Source organism: Plodia interpunctella, chromosome 18, assembly GCF_027563975.2.
Source record: "Plodia interpunctella isolate USDA-ARS_2022_Savannah chromosome 18, ilPloInte3.2, whole genome shotgun sequence".
Taxonomy (NCBI): Eukaryota; Metazoa; Arthropoda; class Insecta; order Lepidoptera; family Pyralidae; genus Plodia; species Plodia interpunctella.
Genome location: NC_071311.1, coordinates 3,003,491 through 3,015,958, shown reverse-complemented (window position 1 = coordinate 3,015,958; position 12,468 = coordinate 3,003,491). Strand labels below are relative to the sequence as shown.

The 12,468-nt window shown below is 35.3% G+C and overlaps 1 protein-coding gene across 7 annotated transcripts in view; it reads left to right on the top strand.

Moving 5' to 3' along the window:
* LOC128677790 (sodium channel protein 60E-like) overlaps positions 1-12,468 on the top strand; it is a 138,994-nt gene that overhangs the window by 122,608 nt on the left and 3,918 nt on the right. For 3 of the 7 annotated variants that reach the window (XM_064436543.1, XM_053758892.2, XM_053758890.2), the window contains exons 12-30: positions 273-429; positions 1,425-1,559; positions 2,108-2,322; positions 2,497-2,667; positions 2,970-3,163; positions 3,589-3,820; positions 4,573-4,844; positions 5,043-5,281; positions 5,595-5,889; positions 5,976-6,291; positions 6,520-6,795; positions 7,071-7,367; positions 8,022-8,310; positions 8,693-8,886; positions 9,093-9,295; positions 9,468-9,740; positions 9,970-10,329; positions 10,405-10,627; positions 11,364-11,475. In XM_064436543.1, the coding sequence (XP_064292613.1) occupies positions 273-429; positions 1,425-1,559; positions 2,108-2,322; positions 2,497-2,667; positions 2,970-3,163; positions 3,589-3,820; positions 4,573-4,844; positions 5,043-5,281; positions 5,595-5,889; positions 5,976-6,291; positions 6,520-6,795; positions 7,071-7,367; positions 8,022-8,310; positions 8,693-8,886; positions 9,093-9,295; positions 9,468-9,740; positions 9,970-10,329; positions 10,405-10,627; positions 11,364-11,475 (4,453 nt within the window). Of the gene's footprint in view, positions 1-272; positions 430-1,424; positions 1,560-2,107; positions 2,323-2,496; positions 2,668-2,969; positions 3,164-3,588; positions 3,821-4,572; positions 4,845-5,042; positions 5,282-5,594; positions 5,890-5,975; positions 6,292-6,519; positions 6,796-7,070; positions 7,368-8,021; positions 8,311-8,692; positions 8,887-9,092; positions 9,296-9,467; positions 9,741-9,969; positions 10,330-10,404; positions 10,628-11,363; positions 11,484-12,468 lie in introns of all 7 variants that reach the window. The other 4 variants (XM_064436544.1, XM_064436546.1, XM_064436545.1 and 1 more) reach the window with 4 other exon arrangements.

Genomic DNA, 12,468 nt, shown 5'->3' with positions numbered 1-12,468 from the left:
GCCATATCTCTCTATCCTTGGATTTACTTTTTAAATAAAATAGATAAAATGCAAAGACGAAACATTTATTACATGTATATAAATTACTTATTAGATACAAATTTTTAGTCTCCCCTTGTACCATTGATGATGCATATCTTATTCAACACATAGCGTAAAATCATAGCATACTATTATTGTCATGTGTGATTTTGCTAGTTTTGGTAATGATTTTAATACTGCATGTATGATTTGATAAAGAACATTGGATCATATATTTTACATTTCAACAGATACAGGAAAGTCAAACAGTGGCGATAAAGCCAAAGAATATAACGAAACAAGAAAAGCAGGATAAGCCACAAGAAAAACCGAAGAAATGTGAAAAGAGCAGCATCCAGGAGAAGTATCCACTGAATCCAGACTACCTCAATCAGATCGTGGTGCTAGGTAAAACTCATTCATAACACTCAATGCACAGCTTACAATTCACAATAAACGTGTAATGTTACCAAAAAATATATAAAAATAAAACATAATGACAAAGTTGTACAAAATTTGGTTGCATCACACAATGAATTTGATTGGCACGGCTTCAACACGGAAAGCACGAACAATAAACACGAAATAAACGAGGCTGCCACTTTTCCCAAGAATGAAATGCTTCGCAATTAATGAAAGCTATAGGTATAACATTGGATTGAATCAACAGCGAATGCATTCGTTAGGGTTATTGGCCTAAATACATTCGATTGATTTCCGAACAGTAGATTAGAATTAAATAGTATGATATTGGCTACTAATATGCATGTCTTCTTCTATTTCATATTTTACTATTGTAAAAATAAAACACTTATTAGGACATCTACTGTCTATTACAAACTTTCAGTGCTTGCATTCTTTGCAATTTTCTACTTTTTCAAAATTCTTTTATAAAATACAAAATTCTAAAATTATAATACGGAATTGTTAGATAGTTTAATCATATTTTTTCTCCAAACATCTAATTATGATTCTGTTTCAATTTGCATTTGCAAACAGATGATATTTTCTTTGGATTTCACAAGCATTATGTAAGGTTTATTTATTTAATTTTTATTACTAATTCTGATAGTTTGTTATCTGTCTAGCTCATTTTAATTTTAAGCTATACTGTAAACTGGATATTGAATTAATATTTTATAATACCAAAACTATCAGAATTGTAGATACCGCAATACCATTTTGCAATTACAACAAATTTACTGCTATTTCTAGAATTGACCATTTTTCTCAGGAAATTATTACATCTCAAATGTATTTATTTAACTTTGTTAAGAGACAACTGGTCATTTCTGATGGCTGGTAACATTCACTAGTAGCTTCACTTCCCAATGGATTGATCCATTGGGCATTCTGATACAACACTGTTGCAATTTCGCTTCTACCCTCATTAATATCGTCAGGGGCGGACTGGCCATACAAGCGCGCGCCCGACCTCCCGCAAACGGAGACGACGAAAATTAATGAGATCAGTTTATTGGCAGCAACGCACAAAACTCATATGGGCAATTTTGAGCAAAATTGCACTTACTTCACAGGTTAGTAACACAAACGCCAACGCTTCTACCCCCCAGTCCACCCCTGTTCCTCACAGGAAGACTGCAGGGTGAATGTGCGATTGGCTGACTTGCTGTCGTCTCATCGCCTAACGGGAATCGCATTCTAGTCTACCCCTATACATACTTTCACACTTTCCACATTCTGCTGAACTTCTATGCGATTCAATGAATTTGGGAACAAAATTACAATCACAATTCGACCTTCAAGTTGCACTTTGAACACGCTAAAAATCATGTAAATTGGCATTCTAAATCTTAACCGTGCATTTTCCTGCATATGTTCTTAGCTCCCGTTTTTCGCTTTGATTGCATGATTTTAAATAAGTATCATAATAACAAAGTACTTAAAAATTTGCAAATTCAAGCTTTGTAATAAAATATTTAAGTATCTCTGCTTAACTATGCTTTTGCTGTTCTGATCTCTTAATTCGATATTAAATTTTTCTATTTTCGATGTAATGTTGTCTGTTGAATGTAATTTTTCAAGGTCTTTTGTCCTTTTAATCTTATCCTAAATTTTATCGCAGATGAGCTTGTGGATAGAAACTGTGAATGCTGCGTGTCTTGCTGCATAGACTATGAAGGCTGGCTCCAGTTTCAGAACTGCTTGTATGGGATCGTGAAAGATCCGCTCTTTGAGTTGTTTATCACAACTTGTATAGTTCTCAATACACTATTCCTGGCTTTAGAGCATCATGGAATGAGCGAGAACGTACGACAGGCCTTAGATATAGGAAATAAGGTAAGATCGTTACTGTATAATTCAAATTTACTCATTAGCTCTTGGAATTGTTGAAGTGACAGACAGAAAGAGAGGCAGATTTTCGCATTTATATATTGATATATAAGTATGGATTGGCAAATTAGATATTCAGAACTCATGATTATTATCATCGTCATATTTTCTACTTTTCAGGTGTTCACGTCAATATTTACTTTAGAGTGTATGATGAAAGTGATGGCGATGAGCAAAGACTTCTTCGCCTGTGGCTGGAACATATTCGATTTGATTATAGTATCTGCAAGCCTTTTAGATCTTATATTCGAGCTCGTTGATGGCCTATCCGTGTTAAGAGGCCTTCGTTTGGTAAGCGACATAATCATTACGTTATTTATTTAGGCATGTATTCTATTTAGAATTTATAATATAGAAATAAACATAAAGTTTACCTTATTTCTGGTAAAGTTTTCATTTGCCATTAAGAACTTTAGAAATACTTCATTTGTATTGACTATAAAAGAATTCTTGCTAGATTCTTCTATCTCCGATACCAGTCAGTACATAGGTAATATACGACAGTCTTACTCTTAAAATCTTAAAGTAAAATATTTTCAAAATTCTCGTCGAAATCAGTTACAGAATGACGATACAAAAATTTCTCATTTCAGTTGCGTGTGTTAAAACTAGCTCAGTCGTGGACTACAATGAAAGTGTTGTTGAGTATTATAATATCGACAATCGGTGCTCTCGGTAATTTGACGTTCGTGTTAGTGATAGTTATATACATATTCGCTGTGATCGGCATGCAGTTGTTCTCCAAGTCGTACACGCCGGACAAGTTCGAACCCGATCCTGTGCCAAGGTAATCATTATCGTCATCATCATCAGTTATTTTAAAGTCCCCACTGTGGGGCACTGGCATTTCTTACTGGATAAATATGGAGAATCATGATCACCAACTTGTATTTTATTATTGTTAGGTCATAATGTCACCAGGTCACGCACCCTTGTATTTATTTTTATCGTGTAATCTATAATTTAAGTTTCATATGTACATATAAATAAATATCACGAATCTTATGACGCATCTTGACGATAAAGAGATCTCAATGTCTTTGCAACTACCGGTTAATCTGGTTTTTATCGTATGTAATGAAGTAAACTAAGTCGTCGCAACGGAGCACGACTGAGCAATGGGATCACGCTTCTAATCATCAGTCTAATAAACACTTGTTTGATATAAACAATCTGTTAGAAACCTTTTTACTAGCACTTTACTCCCAAAAGGTGGAACTTCAACGACTTCTTCCACTCGTTCATGATGATATTCCGGATATTGTGTGGCGAGTGGATCGAGCCACTCTGGGACTGCATGAGGGCGGAACAGGCCAGCGGTGCCGAAAGCTGCTTCTTTATATTCCTGCCTGCGCTCGTCATGGGGAACTTCATGGTGCTCAACCTCTTCCTCGCCTTGCTGCTCAATAGCTTCAACAGTGAGGAACTTAAGAATAAGAAAGAGGCAAGTATAATAGAGTAGTTGACAAGGTTAGAGGATTGTAAAAAATATGTATAGTCTAGATAAAATAGAGATTTTAGGATCATTATGATAATTCATAGACTGTAACAATATAGCTGGTTTAAAGGTATACGAAGGTTTAAAGTTGGTTGGAAAGACCATTTTTAATAGTATAAAATTATAAAAACAAGCTCGAACATAATAAAAATATAAAATTTTTACTGGAGCGTTTGGACCAGTCCAAAAATGTGTGATTTTATTTTTGTTATATACTTCAAAATATTGTATACTTTTGTCACTGGTGTTTCTATTTATAAGGGCCTTCGAATGGTCATCAAAACAAAATTTGTAAACCAGCCTATTCTTTACTTTTACTATATAGTTGACAAAAATAAATAAATTGTTGTTGACAATTGCTTTGATAAGATTTGACAATCAAGGATGAAATAACCATGGATGTAGTAAGTACTTCGTGAGTACCTTCTAATTCCATGGAAATAACATAATTCCAATGCCGTATATGGTCTGCCGTGTCAAAAAATTTAAAAATTTTATTTATATTGTAAGGTCATAACTGCTACGATTTTATAAAACCTTGCTAGCAATCATATACCTACTATAGCTGCATAAAAAATAGCCACTCTAACTTTGTAATGTTTCCAAAGAAGCTACAATGTGGCCGTAATGTGAAAATAACTATGAATACAAAGTAGAGCAGGTCTCAAGTTTCTAACTTTAAACCTTTAATATTGCAGGAAGTAGGAGAGGATTCAAAATTAGCTAAAAGTTTCGATAGAATACGTTCCATAGTAAGAAAAAAGGGTTTCCTTATATCGAGAAGTAAAGAGACTGAAAAAAAATCTAAGTTAGAAGAGCTAGTTAACGAATTTATGGCGCAGCAGCGCGCCGAGAAGGAGAAGAAGGTATCTATACCCAGCGAACAGCGATTCTCGGCGTCCATACAGGAAACCATACTGTTCCCTCATGACAATATTTATAGCCATAGTTACCAAGAAGCTTTAAATAGGTAAGTCTTCGGTGCTATCTTTATATTTGAAAATAAATGTCTCTTGTAAAGTATCACGGAACATATGTGCTGAAAATGCAAGATGCGCAGAAATTCGAAAACTTTGCCTTGTTCCCACAAAACTGGTTGAAAAGATTTATACTTCCCAAGAAAAACCTATATTTAACCTATTTCCGTTTACATAATTACTTATTGCAGGCCAATATCAGTAGGATCAGATTTCGCGTACCCGCAACTTTACCAAGCGAACTTCAACCACGGGAGTCAGGAGACCCTGAAGGACGTCAGGGACTTGGCAGCAGAGCACAAAATTACTAGCATCAGGGAAGATTCGAAGGAAAATCTAGAAGATACGTCGCCTACAGAACCAGTCGTAGCTCAGAAACTTTTGAATCAGATGTCTTCTGGATACCACACGCAGCCATCTGATTCAAGAGGTAAAACATTTACTTTGTTTTCTTTAAGAAGTTTATGATAAAGCCAAATTTAAAACTAAGATCAGTTCAACATAAGATTTAAACGCTAAGATCATAGAAAAACACTTATTTTATTCCCTTTCACCAAAATTTCTAGTCTCTACAAGTAAGAATATAGTACAGTTTTCTTCAATACATACAAATTTACGAATATTTGTACAGTCGTTCAATGAATAACGCTGTGGAATCATTCACAAAATATTGCCGATCCACTTATTGTACAGTCATTTGGCACAATGCACCATATTCCGACACAATTTACCTATCGTTACAGATGAAAACGAACACTACGAAATGGCACAGCTGTCCAGCAGAACGACCCCAGAGAGAAGACAGTACGGGAAGGACACACCAAATATTATAAGTAAGGAAGCCGCAAAACGCCCCGATGAAGAACAAATGAGGCATCCGTGGCAAACTTTAGTCTCATATGTAGATGAATTAACCGTAGGTGGGAGAAAAAACTCCAAGGGCCAATACGTTGACGCGATGGGAAACTTTCCGGGATTTGGAAAAGCCAAAGAGCCCAAGGTTCCGCAGGACTGCTACCCCCGCCAGTGTTACGATGCGTACGTATGCGAATGACCTTTTGCTCTGTCTGGTATCCCTCACTCACTCTCTCAGTTTAACTGCATGGTATTGACTATATTTTTAGATGTCCATGCTGGGACTCATGTATCGAAACAAAGATGGGTCAGCGCTGGATGCTGCTCCGTACTTTCATCCTCCGTTATGTTGACACGCCTGCCTTCGAGTGGTTCGTGCTAGTGCTAATATTTGCATCCAGTATAACCCTATGTTTCGAAGATATCCATCTTGAGAAAAACAAACCGTTGAAGAAAATATTATACTGGACCAACCTTGGTTTCTGCATGATCTTTGTCGTGGAAATGTTTCTCAAGTGGATTGCCTTGGGGTTTTTCAGATATTTTACGAGTTTTTGGACTTTATTAGACTTTACTATAGTTTTCGTAAGTATGCTTTTATTCACATTTTTATTTGATGCTTATCTCAATGCCTTTTTAACAGTCGAGTAACCAATAGTGCTTCCTAGCATTCACCTTTAACGTACCTTTAACGTAACAGCGCTAAGCGTAACATTATCTATTTTTATAAATTCATCCCTCTCGTTCTATGCATCTACCACAAAGGCATTGCATGTTGTATGTTTGAGATATAAAATAAATATTTTTTTACAGGTATCAGTTTTTAGTTTATTAATAGAAGAGAATGAAAATTTAAAGGTACTAAGGTCTTTGAGAACATTGCGTGCTTTGAGACCATTGAGAGCGATATCCCGGTGGCAGGGGATGCGCATCGTGGTAAACGCGTTAATGTACGCGATACCGAGTATCTTCAATGTTTTGTTAGTTTGTTTAGTGTTTTGGTTGATTTTCTCCATAATGGGAGTGCAGTTTTTTGGCGGGAAGTTCTTCAAATGCGTCGACAATGAAGGAGAACTTTTACCTTTAGAGGTATGTATTTCTTCCCTGTGCTTTTATAAACTTTTTCATTTGAATAAAAGTTTAGTAAGTTTAAATTCAAGCTCAACAGAATGATCTTGAGTATCTAAGAAATACACTCTATTTTTAATAGAATATTGAATTCGCTTTTAAGAGCCGAGCTAGAGTTTATACTGTAAAATATTCTCAACATCGACTCTAACTTTGCATTATACGCGCATTAAGAAATGGAATTCTATCGTAACTCGCTAGAGGATAGAAATATCTAAAACTGATTTTCTTTTCAGATAGTAAACGATAAGTGGGAGTGTTATTATAACAACTTTTCTTGGATAAATTCCAAGATATCTTTTGATCATGTGGGGATAGCTTACTTAGCTTTATTTCAAGTCGCGACCTTCGAGGGCTGGATGGAGGTTATGGCTGACGCGGTAGACGCCAGGGGCGTCGACCTGCAGCCAGCGAGAGAAGCCAATTTGTACGCTTACATTTATTTTGTGATATTCATCGTGTGCGGATCATTCTTCACCCTCAATCTATTCATAGGAGTCATCATTGACAATTTTAACATGCTCAAGAAAAAGGTACGTTTTTCAATCCAATACAAGGTGATAACGTATGTATATATAGTTAGATATGATAATAAAGAAGCCCGCCAAATATTCTTCACACTACAATAACGGTCAACTTATTTTTATATAGACGACATGGATTAGTAAAAAGATTATACAGAAAAAATATATGGCTTTTTCAAAATTTAATTTAGAATATAGAAAACCATTTCAATATCTCATTTTGACGACCTCGGTGGCGCAGTGGTAAAGTGCTTGCCTCTGAACCGAGAGGTCCCGGGTTCGATCCCCGGTCGGGTCATGATGGAAAATGATCTTTTTCTGATTGGCCCGGGTCTTGGATGTTTATCTATATATGTATTTGTTATAAAATATAGTATCGTTGAGTTAGTATCCCGTAACACAAGTCTCGAACTTACTTTGGGGCTAGCTCAATCTGTGTGATTTGTCCTAATATATTTATTTATTTATTTATCCTAATATATCTCATTCACTTTTAAATTAATCTGTATTAGATTTTTGAAATCTTATACCATCTATATTTAAAACTAGGTATTTAAATTTTATTGATTACGCATGAAAACATATTTTCTTTGTAAACCTAAAATAAAAATGATGATACATTTCTGCTAAGCAATAATTTCAATAACTTAATACTATTTCCAGTACGAAGGCGGCGTTTTAGAAATGTTCCTAACCGAAAGCCAAAAGCACTACTACACAGCCATGAAGAAACTGGGTAGAAAGAAGCCCCAAAAAGTCATAAAGAGACCAAGGAACCAGTTTTTAGCTATGTTCTATGACCTGTCGAACTCAAGACGGTTCGAAATAGCAATATTTGTGCTCATTTTCTTAAATATGCTGACGATGGGCATCGAACATTACGACCAGCCACATTCTGTGTTCTTTATTTTGGAAGTTAGCAATGCGTTTTTCACGACTGTTTTTGGATTAGGTGAGTACGTAATTGTTGTAATTGACAATGACATGGATATGATCTTGACAGACCAACGCTATCCATATCCACGCTAAGTCTACGTAAATAATTAATCTGCAAACATTAATCAATAATGCTATGTCTAACATTTACGAGGTAATCCAAAATGTTACATCCGTAACACTATTTCTAATGAAAAATAAAACTTGCCTCGCGAAACGCTGACAAAAATTATTTCAAATAAACTCACATTTGCAGCCAATTTGCAAAATAACAAAGACGATATTTAAATTTTATAAAATATAATATAATATTTTAATTTATTAAATTTTTATAAAATATAATATTTTAATTTATTAAATTTTTATAAAATATAATATTTTAATTTATTAAATTTCAGAAGCAATAGTGAAAATAATAGGACTCCGCTATCACTACTTCACGGTGCCGTGGAACGTATTCGACTTCTTACTAGTCCTGGCTTCAATCTTAGGCATTCTAATGGAAGACATCATGATCGACCTGCCCATATCACCTACGCTGCTGAGGGTGGTTCGAGTATTTCGCATTGGGAGAATTTTAAGACTGATTAAAGTGAGTATTCTTAAAGTACCTATCCTATTTGTGAGAAAACTGTGTTAATAATATATTTCCGTGTTAAAAAATATACATACAAAGCAATATTCATTGTTGGAAAAGATTTTTAGCAGGAATCACAATGATATAAACATGATTCATGGGACAAAATTTAAATCTTGAAATTAAAAGTGGCAAATATAAAATATTATATTGATTTTCAGGCCGCTAAAGGCATTAGGAAGCTACTATTCGCACTGGTAGTGTCACTGCCAGCGCTTTTTAACATCGGTGCCTTGCTTGCGTTGATCACGTTCATCTACGCCATTATCGGCATGTCTGTTTTCGGGCATGTAAAGGAGCAGGGCGCCTTGGATGACATAGTCAATTTCCAGACCTTTGGAAGGAGCATGCAGTTGCTTTTTCGGTAAGAGATAAATTTGTTTCGAAGTGCATTATGAATCTTCGCTTACGTGTGTATTTCACGATATAAATACTTTATCGGTTCAGCTTTGCATAAATAATGAGTGCACAAATTTTGCTTGCTTCATTTCACCAATTACTACACAGTAAATAATGTATCATGTTATCAATTTCAGTCTGATGACATCCGCTGGTTGGAACGACGTTCTGGAATCTCTAATGATCCAGCCACCAGAATGCGAGTTAGGAGAAATTGGGCACCTCAATGGCAACTGCGGGAGTCCGCTACTTGCCATAACTTACTTCACTTCCTTCATCATCATCAGCTACATGATCGTTATCAACATGTACATCGCTATTATACTCGAGAACTTTAACCAAGCACACCAAGAAGAAGAAATTGGAATCGTTGAAGATGATTTAGAAATGTTCTACATTCGATGGTCTAAGTAAGCATTTTTTATCTTTGTTTTATATTATCGTATTTGTGAAATTAAAATCATAGAAAAATTTAGTCCCGAACGAGAAAATCTTTAATAAGTATGCGTGAATTTCATAAATTATTCACTTTCTATTTTAAACATATATGTGTTTAAAATTTTTATTATTTACAAGCAAATATGTTCTTTCCGTCAGTTGTAGACCAATTTTAAAAAAAAATCGCTTTGTCTATTTCAGGTATGATCCCCATGCAACACAATTTATAAGTTTCGTTCAACTATCAGACTTCATAGCATCTCTTGATCCCCCACTAGGTATTTCTAAACCTAATACAGTAGCCCTCGTCAGCTTCAATCTTCCTATAGCTAAAGGCAATAAGATACATTGTTTAGATATCCTTCATGCATTGGTCAAACATGTGTTGGGACACGTGGAAGAGACAGATACCTTCAGACAACTGCAAGAACAGATGGATATTAAATTTAAGAAACAATTCCCAACAAGGAAAGAATTGGAGATAGTGTCTTCAACAAGAATATGGAAGCGAGAAGACAAGGCGGCAAGAATGATTCAAAGGACTTGGAGAGAATATGTGAAGTAAGTATTCTGTCAATCTTCAAAATAGCAGTTAAGAAGTTGACATTATCTTATATAATAACTTGGACCTTACAGACGGAAAAACAGAAGTCCATCAAATGAGGAAGAAAGCACGAAATGGTCTCCTGGAGGTGGCTGGGGTGGACGTTTAAGCGCACTGTTACATGTAAGACGAGGGTCTCACGCGTCAAGTCGGAAATCTTCTCGAGCTTCGGATGCCTCTGACCTAAGCGAGTTGGGAGGAGCGTGGCTCAACTTGCCTTTACTCCTTTTGCCGGGGGCAAACCCTGGCGATCAGGTAAATATTATAAATATCGAAAGCATGAAAGATGAGAAGATATGGGAGATAATTGGAAGAATACCAGTAACGGAAGACTTACTAATAAAATTGAATCATTATTTATTTTTGAAATAGCTAAACTAAAAGACCAAAATTAAAGATCATGACGTAATCTAGCTATTAGTCGTAGTAAGTAGAGTCAAAATTAGGCCAATTCGTAGCTTGATTTTCATTTTTTACTATTGATTCGGAATGGCAAGTTTCTGATCGTATTTGATCATTTCTTCGCATAGCCATTGGTTTGGATGTACTTCTTATTCACCTGGGCAAAGAGCTCATCATTCGCAATGCTGACTTCTATATTGAAGTTCTTCAGTTAGGCTGTAATTCCATAGCTGCGTTAAATACACACACTACTCTACGCAAGGACTCTATTTAGGTACAAAATCAGATAGTGATCACTACTCGAGTATTAAGCCTGCCCGTGAAATGTTTAATCAAAAACTTATATTCCGTTTTATCTAATGTGACAGTAATAGCGTCCAATGGACTGTCACGTATGAAATGAGTTGAAACATCAAATACAAAAATTTTGCATTGATCATATCCATGTGTAGCGTAGTCATTAATTTCAGTAGACGTTTTGTCTTCTTCATTAAAAATTTAGCTCGATACATAGCATGTCAGTGCGCAGCAATGGATGAGCCTTGATCCTTTCCTCAAATAGGGGACGAATGATGATATTTATGGTCAGGTGGCGAGCGGTTCCGAAACAGCCCCGCCTCGTAGGCGGTCGGCGTATGGTTTGCCAATATTCCTACGCCATCAAGACGCAGTCGACGAAGACGGAGGCCCGAAACGCGCAGGTTCATATGTAATGTTTTGCTTTTCGTGTCTCTTCTCTAGACCATAGATGTTGCCGCTAATTTACTGCGTCGCGCAAATCTTGGTAAATCTCTTGAAACTTTCATCGACCCTGACATTTAGATTACTTCTTATGAATTATCAAAATTGGCCAAATAGTTTAAATCAAAATTTATAGACATATCTAAATAAAAAAAACGTGAGAATTGCTGTTGAATGCTTGTGCATGATTGCTTGTACTTTTCTAAATAATATCCATATGTTTGTTTGCCAGTATATCTCTTAGGCTAGCTTAAGCTTCATGTATCCAGTCCAGTGTGACCAAAGCAGCACAATAGACTGTGCTTGCTTTAAATATATTCATTGTAATCCCATCCTTTTCATGTTTGTAGTTAGTATATGTTAGTGCGTGTACGGTGTTCAGTAAAAAATATATAAAGTGACAAAAAAGTTGATCAAAATATCACGTAAATTGAACAAATTTTTGACGTATACCTTATTAAATTTTATTAAATTATTGCATATGGACTAGTTATGGAAACTAGATAGTAACACATTTGTTGAATACATTGGTTATAATAGACAGAAATTATTCAAAGAATAAATGTAGAAAATCTTCCCAACTATATAATTCTAAAACACTCCTGAATACAATTATGTACTAAGTAGGACTAGAAGGCTGACGTAGTAAACAACGCTCGGCCTACATTTTTGACAAAAATAAAAATCAATACATTACAAAGTATTTTTGAAGTTTTATTATTATGCCCTGATATTCGTGCATCTATGTTTGCGAAATGAATTTTAAAATGAGTTTTAAGTTATTAACATTGAAACGGAAATTAAATAATTTTATTTTTGAATAATCAAAACTTGCAGAACAAATGTTTATGATGTTGTCTATCTTGCGGTATTTTGCAATAACCCTAATGTTCTATTAGGGTTATTGCATGTGTGTGCATGGTATGATCCAAATCCCTGCTATAATTTCTATC